This window comes from Haemaphysalis longicornis, unplaced genomic scaffold (genome assembly GCF_048455015.1).
Source record: "Haemaphysalis longicornis isolate Haplotype H1 unplaced genomic scaffold, Haemaphysalis longicornis Haplotype H1 scaffold_9, whole genome shotgun sequence".
NCBI classification, from domain to species: Eukaryota; Metazoa; Arthropoda; class Arachnida; order Ixodida; family Ixodidae; genus Haemaphysalis; species Haemaphysalis longicornis.
Window position 1 is genome coordinate 108,596,404 of NW_027526460.1, and position 18,498 is coordinate 108,614,901.

The window sequence follows — 18,498 nt, forward strand, 5'->3', positions numbered from 1 at the left end:
CGCATTTGTCACTGACCGATGGCGATCCGTCACCGTGAGTTCGAACCGCTCGCAACCGCGTCCACGGAAACGTTTTGGTGGCGTTCGAGCACTCTATATACCACGCTTCTGTACTTTTTACTTTCCCGAAACGTAGCAAGTACATAAGAAGTTTTCTACGGTGCGTACAGACAAAATCAAACCATAGAAACCCGAAAAACCGCTTGAGAGCCTTGTTTATTTCCTTACAGGTTGCGAAAAAAAGGCAACAGGAGGCCCACCAGGTCGGAAGATGAGGGTGTATAGAACCCCAATTTTGAAAATACATTGTGCCGTTAACAGACGACTGTCGCTAACATTAGGCAAAGCAGGCTATTAAGAGACAACCTGTTTATACATAACACCCGCTAAATAAGGGCACAATGAATGTGATCCAGCGGGCGACAAGAATAAAAAAGGATCTTGAAAACCTGCTTCCAGCTTAATAAGACGTCCGCATACATTCCGCGGTTCAGAGGCCCTGATCACTTCCAAGAACCCAAACTGGGAGCCATAAATCTGTGTTGTTTTCTTAGGTTGCGTATATATACACCTCATCAGGGAAGTTGCCGCAGCGGATGGCGGAAGCCTTGGAGGCGGTCTGCTGCTCCGCTGGCGCACCACCACCGCTTCGCCGGCGTGGTGCGAGCGAGGAGCCATGAATGCCGTCTAAGAAGTGTGCGGCGATGCAATCGGCGTCCCCTCGACGTCGGGCTGAATCAGTCATCTGGTCGGGAGCCGAGCCCGTCTTGGCACTGCGCCCGCCACTCAGAGTTTGGCTCGTCTACCTCCTTGCTCGCCGAGGCCCGAGATTCGCTTCGCACGAGGCGGGCACACATACGCAAGCGCAACGACCGCCAACTGCCGTTCTTGTCTGCCGCCGCAAAGTGCGGGTTAACCGGCGCGAAACATCCGCGCGCGGGCTTTGAACCGCGCCACCAGCCACCAAGACGAAAACCTCCTCGAATGATACGGTCGTCGCATCAGTATGCCGTCCAAGCACGATGGATCGTTCGTCCGTGAGGTTCTAGTAAGTGCTGAGTGCGTGGTCCGTCGGTGAGCTTTACTGTGCGTCGAGTGATTGTGCGTTGGCCCTGGAAGTGGAGCCGAGTGACGCGGATACGTTGACAACTTTTTGCCCGTTTTAGCACCAATCCAAGTCGAGGGAAGCACAGCAGAATACCGCAGGAAAGCGCAAACTGTTCTACTAAGTCGTCCCAATCTTATCCAAAAGGTGGATTGTCCAAGATTTCTGGAAAAGTTTGCGTGAGGATTGTTTCCCCCACTTCTGTTCACTCTACACCGCAGAAGCGTCCACACCTTGGGGGAATGATCCGTAAGTGAAAGACTCGCTAAAACTCGTGCCGCTCTTCTCTGCAAGCGCAAGGTTTGCAGATACACCTAGAGTGAACAAGAGCTGTGGTTTCCGCATGGAAGCAAGAGATATACCATAATTGCAGCACCGTCGTCAAGATCTACAATAGGAAGGGCAGCTGCTTTCGACCATCAGTTCGCAACCCCTCAGGGAAAATCCACTCAGCGATCCGTTCAATGTGCATTTTCACGAACAATGTCAGTGCAAGCGATGTAACCAAGAAGCTACACAAGCGACCACGTGCAGGATCTTCCGAGCCACTTCTGGTTTCAGGAAGGCAATGGAGTACTCGTCTTCGAGGCGCTTCGAGTGGGGTCCGTCGCGCCACAGCGATTGGAATGCCCAGTGGGCGCATCGTTGGCAGCGCTCGTACGGTGCCCCCGTCGCACGATCCTGTAGCTGCACGGTAAGTGGACGACGCTTTCTTCGACATGGCGCGAGTTTTAAAAAGCGTGTTTGTAACCGCGCGTACATTGCGCAATTTCTGTTTGTGTCCATAGGATGGCTCGTTTCAGTACCTGTGGGAAGGTCCGCTTTCAGACGGCATGAGTGCCTAAAAGGGCACACGAGGTCACCAAAAACGTCACAAACTTGCGCCAAACATGTTTTTTTTTTTAGTGTTTTAAGTTGAGAAGAATACGGTGCGGTTCCTTGCTACGTCCATCGTTCACCCGGTAAGGCACGAGGATTATTATTTACGTCGTTCTTTCTACGACGCTTCTTCATCGCTTGTCCCGTATCCCAGAACCGCTATTCAATATAGCGCTTTCTTCCGATCGTACTTTCTATACCCGGTTTAAAATTTGTTGCAATTCGTGCTCTTCGAAACGATGAATCGTTGGAGACACCATGTTATACATTGGTGAAGTTTTCGTTTGTTTTTGTTTCCTCGTGTTGTTAGGCGTCAGATTTTGAGGCATTTATGTTTCCTGTCGAACGATATTTTCCCCACTAAGACCCTAAAAGTCCTTTTCACAGTAGAGCAACCAAAAAATATGGAGAACTATCCTCGGGTCTTCAAAAGCCTCAACTTTACGTTGCTACACGTGTTTTGATCCGACAGGATTAAGGCAAGGTTACGTACAAAGTCAAGAAAAAGAATGAGCATACCGCATGTCGGGAAGCAAATTCAACCAGAGTCCTGAAGAAGATGAAAAAATAAATTCTTGCAGACTGAGTTCCTCTGATTAGTTTCGATTCAAGGACGTAGGTCAAGGCACACAGAATGACTAAAATACCGGTCAGCCTAAATTTACCTCGAGACACACGCAATCGAAAGACGAAGCGCAACGTTTGTATATGTGTCCCGAGTTGAATTTATAGGCTGACCAGTATATAAGTTATAATGATCCAACTAGCTCAGATTCTGTTTATTCTAACACAGAGAATGTTGCCATTGTAATCGCCAACACTGCCGGATGCATCAGTTTGTCTTATACGCTCCCCTTATTGGTTAACGTCAGGCCGACATGTCTCAAAGGCAGGGAACGACCGTATCCGACCTTTTACAGGTGTAGTGCACGCAGGGAATGGCTGCACGATGCATTCCAAACATAGACTGCAATAACCAGCCACTGCTTCACTTCCACGCGTCGATAGCTTTTTTACAAAAATATGAAACTTCGTGTAAGCTTTCTCATTAACCATACAAGGACAGTCACTCTAATTAATGTAGCTGGCGAGGAACTTATTCCAAACAATGTGCACACAAGCAAATAATGTACACAACTCCAGACAACACGCTCAGACTGGCTGTCGATTATCGTCGACCTCATTGCGAGCGAGAGAGAAGCTCTTTAATAAAGTGAATGCTATAAAATATATTCTCAGAGAAAGAAATGACGGTGACGTTTATTCTTCAAGCATGCATCCGTATTTACCCTGTTGTTTACGCAAGCTTCTGTACGCTGACGCTACGGCTTCAGTTCTGTGCCGTCGTACTTTATTTACCTCTATTATTTAATATTTAGTGTACACTTTTCTATTCGGTACTACTTTTTTGTCTCCGTTTCGGGGAATGAATTTGAGCGTAACACCTTATTGGCACTTCGGTGCGATGCGGGATACTCAAATACACTGCTATGTGTTATTATCGTGGCCTGTGGTAATTCGCGCCTACTTACACACACAAAAAAATCTATGCCAAGTTTAATAAGGATAATATAATTGACGCCGTCCTATATTAAACTATTTAAAATCCGCCCGATTAAAAATAGCAAAAAATATTTAACTTTGCCTGAGAACAAAATACTTAGGTACGGCGACACAACCTCCACGTGGGCTTCCCGCTCAAGCACCCGCATGCCGTCGTGGCGCAGCCCCCCCGTGTTGCCAACAAAGCAACGAAGCAAGAGAAGTCTACGTTTCCAATGCTCCGGGAACACCGGCACTCAAAGCTGTCGAACGCACGAATCACTCAAAAAAACTGTTTAATAGAGACAAAACTTGTGCCCCGACACTCACCAGCACTCTCATTCAGCAGAAAAGCAGACTGGCAGCTTCAACCTGAATCATCATAGTTTTCGCAAGCTGCTTTCTTGGGCTACACAGAGAGAAAAGCCTAATTGAAGCAGTTTATACACGAAACACATAATTACGAGATCTAACTTGTCCTCAAACACATAAAGAAAACCTAATTTTAACATGGACAAGTGAGCAAGGTGCATGTGCCCACCGGGCAACCACACCGCTCACGGCTTAAAACCTGAAAAGGTTTTAAGCCGAGAGGGGCGTGGTTGCCGGGTACAGAAAACGGCGGCTGCGTAAAAACCAAAAAAAAAAATACTTACGAAAATTATGTAACTTACACCGAGCTGCATATGGGAATTAATTTTCGTAAACTAGAATTGCTTCGAAAAGAAAATCGGCTACATGGGAGTCCGTGTGGGAATCGAACCCGGCTCTCCAGAATGAGAACCTAGTGCGTTAACCACGTCTTACATCAACACACCGCCAGCGGACAAACGAACGTTATCCTGGTGCATGCGGCGCTGACGACATATCCCGCGACAGCTGCGCATGAGGGCACGTGAGTATAACAGGTGCGCGCCAGTCACGAATAACTCTGATTCCGCCGAAGCTGCGGCGTGAAGTGTCGCCAGTCTTTTATGGGCGAAACTCCTCAGGGGCTCGGGCTGTCGGCGTCTCAAGTCGTCGTCCTGGTCGTCGTCTCATATAGTCACAGCACGAAAACACCGGGACACTCGTGTACGCATCGCTCTGGAAGGCTTCGTGCTTCAATGACACGATACTTATACAGCAAAGCTGTATACCTCTGCTTCATCTCAGTTGGAAAAAACGCCAAGGCAGCAAGAATACACTTGTACACTGCATTTTTCGCCCCTTCCCACTGCAGGTTTCACGTTAGTGGAGATGGCCCGAGTTTTTCTTTCTTTTTTTTCCTAAGAAATTCGCGAGAAAAGACAAAGAAACGAAAGGGGAAAAAAAAGCCCGACGTAGCAGCGAAAATGTGTTTTATAAGTATTGCCAGGACAAGTCCTGATGCTTTCGCATCGAAGCCACGTCAGCAAAGACTTATTGCTCCTAGGATTTTTTTAGTAGTCATCATCGGTTCTTTCTGCCTGTCAAGACAATTTTCGAATATTCCTCTCATCTTTAATGTTGCAAACGTGGCGAGATGTTGCGCAGAAAGTTGCACTGACATTTTCGACATCCTCAACTGATGGCGATTCACTCTCCGATGTTCCTGAAAGCTCCCGTTCTGCTTCTAGATGGTAGTCTCCAGACTGATTTGACCCGTGTACCGAGTAGCAGCAAGGGGGATTTTCTGCTTCCTAAAAAAAAAAAAAAAAAAAAAAAAAACGGCAGCCAAATGTTCGCGTGGTGAAACGTCCTGTCAAGCTTATTCGAACATAGAGACGCTGAAAATGAACACCACGTGTAACAAACGCGGGATTGTTTAGTTTAGAGCTTCTTGATTCTCTTTTAGGGGCGAAGCACCTTAGGGGTTCGGGCTGTGGGCGTCTCCTGTCGTCTTCGTCTCTTGTAGCCACGGTACTAAACCACGGGGACACTCATTTTCCAACGCCTCGCGCTAGAACGTAACGCTTACTAAAAGAAATGTGTATGACGTATAAAACCGGTTCGAAATAAACTAACATGGTTGAAACGTTTGCGGAACGCTCCCTGTGCGCTTCAGAAATTGTTACGCACAAGCAGAAGCTGTTTGTAGACGGGTCATAATTAGTGTTACCCTCAACTACCCACCGGCTTTCAACGCTAGGCCTGATCGGGTCGGGTGGTCGGTAGAAGCAAGAAAAGGCATACTTACATGGTGCCGGGGCCTCGTTGACCACCGAGTACGAGCACCTAGGGCGAGGCGCGGGCATTGCACTGAGCTGGAGTTGACCCCTGCTATTACCCCAAACTGGGGCAGATGGGGCAGGCAAATTGCTTAAACCCGGTTAAACGCAAAAGAGGGCGCCACCGCCTCAACAAGCGCGCGATTGCTCCTCCTACCAGCGCTTCTGCGGAGGCAGATCAGCGTGCGCCGTGTGGCGATTGAAAGACCAACAAACTTTTAGTACACTTAAACACTGCATGCTTCGCCCCTTTCCAAGTTTCACGTTAGGGGAGATTGCCGGTCTTTTTTATCTCTTTGTATTTTCATTAAAACGCTGCTTAAATCGGCCTTTCTCTACTCCGTACGCTATATTACTTAGTAACACACCAAATCCGGGCAACTTATTGCGAAGTTGGGGATCGGTACCTTGTGCCGAAATGGCACCGAATCCTAAGTTGTCCGTAAACGTTATCCCGCGGCAAATTGTTGTTGCGACAGAAGTCTCCCCTGAAAGAAGAACATGTTGCTCACCTGCGGCTCCAGCGCATGGTAAGCTCAGCATGGGACGCTCGCGTGTAGAAATAGGCAATTTATGCGCGGTTGCTTCACTTCCTTGGGGTGAGCTTTAAAGCTGTAGGAAGAACTCTCCTTCTGTACGGAGCAAGAGTCGCCTCGGTCGCGAGTGTAACGTAAAGCGCTATAACCGAGATAAGGACAGCGACGACACCATAGCGTGCACGAAATATGCTTGTAATTTTTTTCAAAGCATTAAATTAGAATACAAGTTTCGGTCAGTTAACGACATCCTTTGTATCACCCTGTCACAGGCAACAACATATCCATCTGTCAACATATCTAAGCAGCAAGTACATTGCGTTGTATCTAAGTACAGTATCTAAGTACATTGCGTTGATAACGCAATGTACCGCCATAAACACTGCTCCCATAAATCGCCTCCTACTCCACAGAAGCGTAAAAGCAAACGCTATCGTATAGAGATCACGTGGGTGGTATACAGTAGCTTCTCAACCTTGTTTTGCATTGTTACTGAAACTGGCACTGCTTTGTGTGCGTGTCTGGAGAACCACTACATTTCATAGTGTGGTCACAGTACGCGCAAACAAAAATGCTGCATTGTGTGCTAGATTTTCAATTACAAATACGTTCGGGCTAGTAACGCACAAGTAAATGATTTCCATGTTGTAAATCCCAACGCGATTGATGAGAAGATGAGGTCAGGGCGAAAGCAATGTGGTCATAACACTGAATGAGAGAGTCGCGTACGGCATAACGTGAGTATGTATACAGTCGGGTGTGTTGCAGATGATCTTCAGTAGCTACGGCGCCAAGCAGAACAAAGACGATAAAAACGGCGATACCAGCGCATTCTAAGTGAGGAAGACAGCGAGACAGTACTTGTACTGTTATCTTTTTCATATTTATTCTCCTTCTCGCTGAAGGTATACTAACTGCGACCGTCTGTAAGTGTACTACCGATTCTTGGTCGATGCCGGTGCCTTCCTACCAGGTGTACGATGATTTCAACAACTACGAGCAGCAGTCATCTGAAGGAGCGCTTAAAAAATGCCCTTTCTTGATAAAACGCGGTTTTTGTTTCGTGCAAGAAAAGACAATTAATTGAACTTCCGTCGCGGAGAAGCTTAATCAAAAAGCACAATCCCCCCTTCCCTGCAGATTTATTTTCCGGTATACGCTTCGTTCTGAGGTCATAGAAGGACAAGTCTAATTAGGAGCAGACGTGTGTGGTTTTTATATTAAAGCAGAATATGATAGGTTGTTTGCTTTTACCGAGCAGCAATATAATTACGGAACACTACCACTTCATCTGAAGTACCATACGAGCTGGTGCTATAAGTGTTATTTATATTATTTCCGAGTGTCACTTTTTCACTGTGCATCGACGCAGTAACAAAGTTACACCCAGTGCACTGCGATCCGTTCCCACAATGCTTTAGTGCACCCGAATTACGTCTGATGGATTTGCCATAATGAACTCAAAACTGCAAAATCTTGGTAAATGTGGTATTTCTGTCGCCATCACCTGACTCTCACGGAAGCACGGGCGGAAGCATAATATGCGTATACGCACAAAAGAATGAGGTAAACCTAACTTACTGAATGATTTTTATTGCGGTGTTTAGGGTCTGTGTTCACGATGTGATATATTATGGTCTATTTCAATATGCAAAGGTTAAATGTATAGTTGTGTCTAAAGCTGTTTGGTTGGAGAACATATAACTCAATCGTAGAAAAATGAAAGATTGAAAATAAAAAACAGGACCAAAGGTTAGAAGGTAGCTCAGTTCCTAACGAATTAATGCCAGCTTGAGACGCTACCAACTGACTATACAACAAAATAAATTCATTCAACCCGCAATTTGAAGACGTGAAGAAGATATTCAGCCCGTGTAGTTTTCGACGCCACGCCAGAAAGTTCACGAAGCAGCACTACAGTATCTAGTAAGCTATCGGGAAGACACAGTGCCGTGCAAGACACAAAAACTACGCGGGCCCATAAATTTTTTTTTTTTTGGCGTTAGAATGCGTCATCATTACTTCTCCCTGACGCTGAGTGACTTTGCCGGTTTATGTAACTGATTGTAGTGTCGGTAAAGTATTGCTAACGTAGTCAAGTATTCGACGAAACTGCGTATGGTCTGGGGTCATATTTTATGTTTTACGAACGTTTGGGAGCGTATAGGGGTTGCGCAACGTCTAACATTTTATTTTGACTGGGTCAGTGACTGCTATCTTACACTCCCAAATTTTGTGCTGCTGAGTTTAACACACGAGGACCCATTTTTGCTTTATCAGTAGGGTTTACTGCAATACATCAAATGGAAAAGCCACTTTTTACGCAATCCAAAGTTTACATCGAGTTGCTCAACTGGGCTTCACTGCTCTACACAAATGCATTGCTGTAAATACATTTTTTTTTTTTTTCAGTGGGAATATACGCACTGATATCAATATATATGAAGGCCCTATATAGCACCCTCGTTTGATTCACCCGCCAGGCAGTATTTTGCCGCCATGTTCCGGGCACGTCTTTTGCCGACAGAATCTGACCGCGCCGTTATAGATTACGCCGACCTGGATACGCCGCGTTTTCTGCCACCTGAAGCAAGTAACGCGCGAGTGTTTCCCATGCCATAAACATATCATGCATTGTGAACTCACACTACCGCTTTTCGGCGTACACTGTTTTATTTAGACATAAGCAAATACGCCATTTTCTCGCATTTTTTTTAGTGGCGAAGCCCTTAGGGGCTGGGGCTGTTGCCGTCTCCTGTCGAGGTCGTCGTCGTGATCGTCGTCTCATGTAGTCACCGTACTAAAACAGCGGGAAACTCGTTTACGCCTCACGCCAGAAAGTAACGCGTACTGAAAAAAAACAAAAACACTGGGACACTCGTTTACGCTTCGGGCTAGAGCGTTTCGCACTTCAAAGACAATAGACTCTTACAGCAAAGCTGTATTCCTCTACCCCCAAATGGTTTCATCTCCGCTGGCAAAAACGCCAAGGCGCCAAGAATACACTTACACACTGCAGTGCGCCCCTTCCCAGGTTTCATGTATAGTAGAGATGGCCCGGGATTTTTTTAGACAGACAGACGGAAAATAATAGTGTAGAAAGCTTGCACCAAGCAAAGCTCTCGCAGATGTCCTCCACACAATATCAAAGTTCCTCGTAACATTCTGTCAAAACATAAGCGCGTTCCCTGGGGTTCTAAATCGACCGCCACCATTCATGCGATACGGCGCTGCCCCTAAATCGCACAGGGGGAATCCGGTTCTTCGGAAAACCGACAATTTTGCCACCACGTAGAGACCATTAGACGTTGCGACACCATCTGGCCCGGTTACCGCATACACTGCGAGGAACACGGTGACCTGAGCTCAGCGCATGGCGCTTCTCCCGCGAGGTAATTCATCTCGACGTTTAACCCCTCTTTGCGCACAATGGACGCAGCCCTCGAGCAGCTTGCGTGCGGTTCATACATCTGACGCTAGATGGCTTCGTAAAACAGCGGGCGTTCGTCGCATTGTTGTTGCCAGTCGCAGGCCGCGAATAATTTATGAATGCTACACCCTCTTCCGACGCCGTTTAAATGCCATGCGAGAAATATACAGCTCCAGAAGGGTTGCTTCGCCGCACGACAGGAGTAAACTGAGGCAAAGCAGACACTCGGGCGCTCCTCCTATATGGATTCCTTATTAGTGAATAAAAGCGCTCGGCTACGGCTGGTCTAATGCAGTTTGGGTGTTTAATAGTCTAACCTGTAAGGTTAGACAATGGATATTTACCATCTGAGCTATTAAGTGCAGATCGCTTAAGGGGCTCGCCTTGTCGTCGTAGCTCGCTCGCTGGACCCAAGCAGAGCCACATGGCGTTTCGTCGTTGCGGCGTCACCCAGAGGCTTTGAAAGCCAAGCGGGTTATAAAGCCATAAGCTTTCGAAACTCGTGAACCGCTGGCGCTTGTCATACATCTCCCCGTTGTTTAACGCAAAGAAATCTGCAGGTACGTTTGAGGCAAAATATACGTAATTAACCGGCAGCGCCCGCGTTCATTTAGTTAGGAACGCTCGTTAGGTTGGTTTTTACGATAGTGAGCCAAACAAAGTTTCAGTGCAACACCGGCACGTGCGGGAGGAAAACCAAGCCAAAAAAGAACAAAAATCCTACTGGTGCAGTTTCAGGCACGGGGTGCACGAGCACTGCGAAGGCGGGAAATTTGAAATGGATTGGGTGGTAGCAGCGAACGGATAACGGCGCTACAGCCCATTACGGCGAATCACTGCTCTGCACTTCCGACAGCTTTCACATTGAGTGGAACGGCTTTCATGTTTCCATACGATGGTGGCCGGTTTTTGCTCAAGGACGTTAAAGGTCGACCAAAAAACGAGACGTATAAGGTTTTCGCCTTAGCAAGAACGACGCCGCAAACAAGGTGTATTAAGAAGGCACGCACTGATAAAATAATCATGAACGCCGAACACGCGCCTACACTTTTCATCGCTATAAACGGTAGCGGTTGTTCAACGCACTCCACCGGGCGTGCGCTTGCAGATACGACATGGTGTATAGCGCTCCCTGCTGGTGCGCGGTGAGCACACACAGAGAGGCGCCCGTCAGCGGATTCTGCGGGTGGCCCATACACAGTCCTTCGTCGTGTCAGCGGGTGGCACTTGCCGGCGCCGGGTGGACGCCTCTGCGGTGCGCGTCGCCGTCTCTGGCACCACGCTGCGCCACCCCAGCGGGAGTCCAGCGCGGAGAAGAGGCGCCGCTGCGGCCTGGCGCCGTGCACGACCAGATGGATTGCGTTGCAAGCGTCCGAGCATCAACGGCGACGTCTATTGCTCGCAGGGAGGCAGCGACGCCACTGTTTCCGACGGCCTGTCATTCCACCAATCGGCGGTGAATAAATTTGAGGCGCGGGGGGAAGTCTGATAAGTATATCGACGGGAGCGCCGGTCTAGTATACTGGGTGGACTGGACAGAAATTTGGCGGTTATTTACGGGATGCCTCGCGCTGTGAGGAACAGCAGGAAGCGGAAGAGAACCCCAAAATTGCAACTCCACAGCTTCTTCTGCGACACTTGTCCTAATGGAAGTGTAAAGGGAAAAAAAAGCAACAAATGTTAAGCAGCCGTCTGCTCAATGTGTTTCCGTCGCTGTATAAACGGTGCGGAGTTGATTTCATCTTGTACGTTGTTGCGCTGTACTTAAGTGGCCCCTCAAATTATAATCAAACGACGCCGAGAGGAGGAGGAGGAGGAGGAGGAGGAATAAACTTTTATTAAACAGCAAGGTGCTGGTGTCAGGGGCACCCGCCAGGTGAGAGGAGTCCTCAGTCCAGGACCCCTTGGAGTCTACCGGCCTTCTTAGCTCTCTCGACCAACGTTTGCTGGTCGGAGAGGTCAGAAATGGTCAGCATCTCCACCCACTGCTGAAAGAACGCAGAGAAAAAAAAATTGCAGTAACTCCCAAAGGGGAATTGTCGAATAAATTTCAGCTTCAGCCATTCTGCTACACACTTAGCCGCCTTAAAGTTGGTTCACTACTGTACACTTGTGCATTGCTACGAAGACATTTTTTTTTTTTAAATAGCCATATGGCAGTTTGATCCCGAAGTAAGTAAGTTCTAGCGCCGCTTATTAAATGCCTTCATAAGGCTTCATGAATCCCATGTAAGAGCCATTTTAGAGTCTCCTTCATGATCATACCCAAATGCATGTGGAGAATACCTTTTTAGAAGCAATTTTTGGAAGGCCTGATATCGAAGCATGAAATACGTTGCGCAGTTTACTGATAGTATCTTCGTATGCGGAGAAGGTGTGACACGTGAAGCGTTACAGACGCACAGTCGCGTTTCGTAGTTGACTCCCCATAGAAATGCTTAAGCGTTTAGTAGTGGTCGGAAATGTTTATAGAGCTGAAAACGGGAGGGATGAGTGAGGACGGGGTCCACCTCCCAGCCTAATCCTTTGTATAGGAAAATCATGTTTTCTCTAATCGACTGATTGATGATGATGCTGCGCACGCAAGGAAGTCCCGTTGTACTCGTCTTCTGCAGCGTATTCTGTGTGTGTATGCACACAGTGCAGCATCATCAATAATCCTCCATTCATCATCAATAGCGCAGCATCATCAGTTTTTCTCCACCCCCCAACCCCCTTACATTCCCAAATTTATTTTTTCTAGTCTAAAAAAAACCTTCCAATAAAAAAAAAAGAATGAAGAGGCAGGACTAGAGTATAAGGACAAACACATCGCTGTATACGTCCATCTTCTGCAGTTGCAGATCCGTACTTTTATTTTTGTTAAAGGAGTACTGACACAAAATTTTCGTGTTACGTTGTTTTTTTTTTTTTTTTTTGCTGCTATGGGTGCCTATTAGCCCACTAATCATAGAATGGCACATTAGACGGTTGATCGCAGTGTAAACAATGGTTTACGGCGTCGTTTATTCGTGTAAGTTTCGGTTTCTACAAAACGAACGCCGAGCGGCCGCCATGACAGGAGGTAGCACCTGCTGTCACCATTCTTATCGCACCGCTAACGGCCTGGACGCACGCGCGAGCGAGCGCACGCGCTCGCCCAGGCCGGCCGATGTCTTCACCCAAGTATTCTAGTTCATTGTAGTCTTCACCATCCCCGCGCGTCCGGGCAGGGTGATGTCAGTCCCAAAACCATGATGTGTAGAGACGGTGTACCAGGGCGCGCCAACCGCAGCCAGCGCGTCGTCTACGTCACGGAAGCCCCGACGTCGGCAGGTTGGGGCAAGTAGTAGACGATGCCATGTCGGCCCGCTCTGGGCTTTCTCGTGCGGGCGAAGATTAAAATGGATGTAAAATATGTTACGCCGAACGGTTGCTGCTGAAACTTGCTGGGAGATATCTCGTGATAAAAAGGAAGCATTTTACATAGTTACATCAGCTTTGAAATTTCGTGTCACTACTCGTTTAAAGAGGACATACAAATTGGACGGCGCCCATACAAAAAGCGGCATTTTATGCTGGATTAGCGCTTTGCATGCTCATAGTCTCCTCTCGCAGCGGAGGCTTTCCTTAAGCAATAGGTGCCTCCCGAATCCACAAATGGAATATCGAAATGGTGATAGCGCCTCTACGGCCAACGATAGCCTATTTGCTATTAAAGCGAAAGATTTCTTCGAGAAACAGATGGCATCCTGTCAAAAAAAAAAAAAACTGATGAATTTTCCCACAGACCGATTGGTCGACCGAAAAGCTCTCGTAAGATCTCTCGGCACGCGATGCTCACGTGAAACTGCGCGTCCATTGTGTCAAAACGGTCATTTAAGAAACATCACGAAAAAGGAACGGCTCTATATACCTAGATGAGACAATATACGTATCGATCATGAAGAATCGGTGCAAGAGTGTATCTTTATCTCGTCAACCACGTATTATCGGTATACATTTAGATCGTTCGCATTTGCTTAGTTCGCGGAAAATTGTCGCATGGGTTCGCTCTTCATTTGCGATTTTGGTCTCTGAAGATTTGACGTTCGATTGGGCGCACTTTCAGGGAAGGTTTGTACGCACTTAAAGAAGAAGGTTTTGATACACTTTTAACACATTTTGACGTCAGAGAGCTTTTCCGCTTCTCTCAACTCTTTTTTTTTAGGAAGGTATGGTACAGTTTAATAGTTAAGGCGCCTGTTCAGATTAAGGTAACTATAGAGGTATGCTCTCCTACGTGAAAGCCACTTGCAACCTGAATATTTCGCAACTTGTAGGGAAAAAAATAAATTTGACCAGTGCTTGTTCAAATTTGTAACATAAACAGGAAGATACACTTTCTTTGTTATACATTTATTGTCATTTTGTCGTTGAGAGACCATTGCCCTCTCTGCCAGAGCGGTAATTGGATCGCAACCGATACTAAATTGCTGTGGCATGTTTCAGAACAAAGAAGGGTCGTGTTGCCTGCATTCCTAGTAGGCCTGCATGCAATGAAGCGCCGCAGGGAATGCATCTCTAATACGAAAATTAACAAAGCAGGTTCTAACCCGAGCAGCGCCCGTGTTTGTCTCTTTCTTGACTTCGGTTCAGTTTATGTGCGCTGGTTTTTCTTCTTTTTTTTTTTTGCTATGTCTAATATACTACTTTGCAGCACTTCAAGAATGATCGGTTACGAAAAATGAGAGTAATAAGCAAGCTGCCGAAGCTTTACGCGTTGGAAGTGAAAAAAAAAACAAAAAACGTGCAGTTGATTTCAATAGTTCGAACCTGAACGTTTACCGCATTTAGTCGCATAATGATCGCACTCGCGTAATGATCGCACTCCTGAAGTTCGTCGTCACAATACGACTTTTTTTATTTCCCGCGCAATGATCGCACCCTGAACTTGCCACAACCATATGTCGTATGTGGGCCAAGTCCAGTTGACGATGGTAGTGCTTACCTATATAGGTTTACTCTTCTTTCAAAGTGGACATGCCGACATGGCTACGTTATTGCCGCCGACTTGCCGACATTAGCGATATCGGCAAGCATGAAGTCATTATTGGTGCAGAAGAAACTCTCACTAGATCGACATAATGTACTACACAAGACAAAGAAAAAAAAACGCGCTGAGCTTGCTGCATCGGCAGCCGTGACTGTTTAAATTTCACGCACTGTGACAGCAGCAGCCACTTATTGGTCGACCTGTTCTCACATCGCAGCAAACTCGTTCCAGCGCGTTCCGTAGTTCATGAAAACACTGCATTTTGCGCCACTTTGCATTGCGGCTGGTGTGGTGCATGGAGTTTTTATTATGTTTTTATTCATTATGGTTATTATGTTCATGAGACCTATCGTAAAAATTCTGACCTGCAACTTGCGTCTTCTGCGCTGAAACACTTGTCGCGAAAAATTAACCTCGCGTATGATCGCACCCCTAAAGCTGCATCATGTATTTGGATAAAAAAGTGCGATCATTACGCCAGTAAATACGGTAATTACATCTAGTTTGATCATAGGATATGATTGATTGAATGGTTGGAAAATACACTTCATCCATAGCTACACTTTCATACGTAATGATGAATATTCATCATGATGAAGGTCCCTCATCCGTAAGGGCCTGGAGCGCGCAATTTTACCGCCTGACTGAAATGAGGAACGAATGCCGGGTCAAATCGGGGTCCCGTTCACCAGAATACACCGCGGCGGGCCCTCTACTCACAGGAACGATAAGATGAACGATGAGTAGGAGCGCGATCCCACACCGCATTACACAGTGGCGGATGAGAATACCGCGGGTTATACCATGATACACGTTATTAATTGCACTCGCAACCAGGATTGCCGGGTTTGGCTATTTGTCGCCAAACTGGCGAGCTTTAGAGGCTCGTGGCGACGAAAATTCCAGTGTGGTGACTTGGCTACCTTCTGGCTCCTTTGAGAATTGGTTATTTTCTGTTTCCGGGGCATTCCGATGCCCCTCTTCCAACCAAGAGGCCTCATATGACCTTTCAGTGAAAATTTCAGCCGTCGAAGCAAACTGAGCAAGCAGAACAGAAGAAACTTTTAAGCAGATGACGGTTATCTGGAAAAGTCTAAAATAGGTCTCATCAAATCAGTCACTCAGACACACCACCGTACAGCGCTACTTACGGGCACAAATCGAAATTTTCCTCGCTCGTTTTGATATTCTGCACCTGATGTTGTATAATTCGCGTCAAACCCTTCAAGCAACGCCATCGGTTTAAAGTGTAATGCTTGAGTACTTTATGGGAGCTTGAGATGTCATTCGGAGTGGTAGGAAGTGTGTATGGCAATGTGTAATAAGCACGGGAATTAAAGAGGGGATGAAAGTGGTAACACATGGTGTGCAGCAACCGCCCTTTCCAAGTCATTCATATTCTTTGAATGCTGTATCTAACCCTGCATATTTTAACTTTTTTGTAGACAGTAGTCAACCGCTGTCGCTTTCATGCTGTTTTACAATTCTTGGAATTTCAGAGTTTTTTCCACGAAGGTAATCAAACAGTACTTACTAGCATCGCCTTGCTGAAAATGGCGACTTTTCTGGCCCCTTTTTAAACATTCACTGTAAAGTGGCAATTTTTTTTGGCTACTTCTGGCGATTTCCTGGCGACTTTTCCGCCTGAGGACCCGGCAACCCTGCTCGCAACCTCGTTCTTAGCAGTGCAACGCCTGACTCGCCGAACCACCACGGCCGGTACTTTTCATTTGGAAGCGCCAAATCACGCGGGGAAACAACAATCTCTCCTCTCCTCATTTTTCATTTCTCGGTATGGGTGCTTATCGGTATGCAATTCTCACCGCAGCTTATTTACTAGTTGCATCACTCGGGCCACCGCATTTTACAGCGAAGATTACAACAATCGTTCGGTCTTTCGTATCCTCAACCTCAATTTCTCGCACGGTTCCTCGGCTTCAATAAGCCTCAGCTGTTGCAAACTACAGGTTTCAGCGCCCTCTTCTAACAGCCGATATAAGGTTTAGCGCCTTAGAGAAAGCGTGTTGCCGGCGGCAACTAGCTCCCTGGGCGATCCACGGAGCCGGATGATGAGATGTTCGGCCGTCCCTCTGGCCGCGAGCGCCCCTCGCTTCCCATCCCGGAATGGGATGATCGAGAAGAAAAACCGCCCCCGGTTCTTGCGCGACGACCACGCGGCGCCCAAACCCCACACGTCGGCAAGGAGGCACGGCCCACCCGCGACTGCGTCCCTTTACCCGCCATTATACAGATAGACACATACATTTCCAGCGAACGACAATCCCCGCGTTCCTTTTCCCCTCTTTGTGTGTGTGTGCTTCAATCTTCCTACCGAGCGCGGCATTTGCCTCCTGTCTCGAGGCTAAGGCCCGGCCCAGCCCCGCGAGAAGCAATGGGCAAAGCGACAGAAGAGCCCAGCGCGTCCCCGTCGTCTTGACTGGCCCCGCCGCCGCAGCACTATTCGCGGATGACATCGGGAATGAGGAAAAAAACACGCCGATGCACAAAGATGCAGCAAAGAAAACGACCGCGATAAAATGAATCGCGCGCCAGAGAGGAACAGGAGGAGCGGCAACAAAAAAACAAAAAACAAAATGAGAGCGAAGAGTGAAGGAACAAATGAACGAGACCGGGTGGCTTGAGGCCGGAGAGCCATCAGGGAGACGCGGAGGCGGCAGAAGTTCTCTCCGTCCGCGTGTGCTCGCGCCCCACACAGAGAGAACTAAAACGTAAACAGAAAAAGAGAAGGAAGCGCAGGAGCAGCGGAGGATGGGAAGAGGATGGGGAGTGCTCGCTTTGTGCGCCCCGTCTAATCTGGGCAGCCATAACTCAGCCGGGGGGACCCGCGATCTCTCCTCGATGACAACGCCGAGTCATCCGTTCTCCGCGGACGCCGCCGCGCTGTTTCCCTTTCACTCCTCCGCGCGACTAGCGTCGTCTCTGTCTTCTCCGGCGACGACGATGAGCCGCTCCCTCCACCTCCTCCGGCCGTGTTCCCCGGCTCAGCGGCAGCCGGGCTCATTGCTGCTGCTGTTGCTGCAGGGATGCTGCGGACCGCGCCGTGCTCGAACTGCGGCTTTCCTCCCGCCATCCCTTGCTCTTCCTCCTCCGACAGCTCCACCGTGGCATGCCGCTCTGGGTCTTTCGGCTCCGCGGTCCGGATTCTAAGTACCGTGCAGTGGAGGGGCGACGCTGATACGACCGCATCATGAAAGTGTCGACTTGTAGAGATCAAAGAACTTTCCCCGTTTGAATTGAGGGCTCAGGTTCAATTCCCGACAAGTAAAGCTACAAACTACGAACCATGTCCTGACCAAAGGTCAAGACGACTGTATGAGCGCTAACGGCGCTTAAAGACGAACGATAGACGAAACTGCAGGAATTTTGCATGGCGTGACATTCTGGAGGAAAATAAAGCACTGGTAGTTCTGTCTGTAGCGACAGATTTGGAATCCAGCACAGCGCAGCGCCAGCATAATTAACCCTGTTAATGGTATTTACACAGGAACAATCGCAGATTCAATATCTTGTGGGGCTGCTGACAACGTCTATAACGGCCATAAAGCAACAACACGTGCATTAACTGTAGAATAAGTAGTGGGAGAAGGCAGCTGTAGTAATTCAACAGTTCTTGTTGGTTCTATACGAACGACCGTGGCAAGTTTTCACGTAACGAAAGAAAATACGTTCTAAATACTAATCGTGCTTCTACCTTATTTCGCCCGTGCTTGAATGGGAACTGGTATCTACAAGCACTACTTCGTTATGCAAAGCCGTCGCAGAGCCCCTTAAACCTCAATACG

At 47.7% G+C, this 18,498-nt stretch overlaps 1 protein-coding gene across 4 annotated transcripts in view; it reads left to right on the forward strand.

Moving 5' to 3' along the window:
* The first annotated feature begins 879 nt into the window (after positions 1–879).
* The window catches only part of LOC144153871 (GATA-binding factor 2-like), a 357,267-nt gene continuing 339,648 nt past the window's right edge, over positions 880–18,498 (forward strand). For 2 of the 4 annotated variants that reach the window (XM_077685602.1, XM_077685609.1), the window contains exon 1: positions 881–1,799. In XM_077685602.1, the coding sequence (XP_077541728.1) occupies positions 1,674–1,799 (126 nt within the window). In that variant the 5' untranslated portion in view covers positions 881–1,673. Of the gene's footprint in view, positions 1,800–18,498 lie in introns of all 4 variants that reach the window. The other 2 variants (XM_077685603.1, XM_077685604.1) reach the window with 2 other exon arrangements.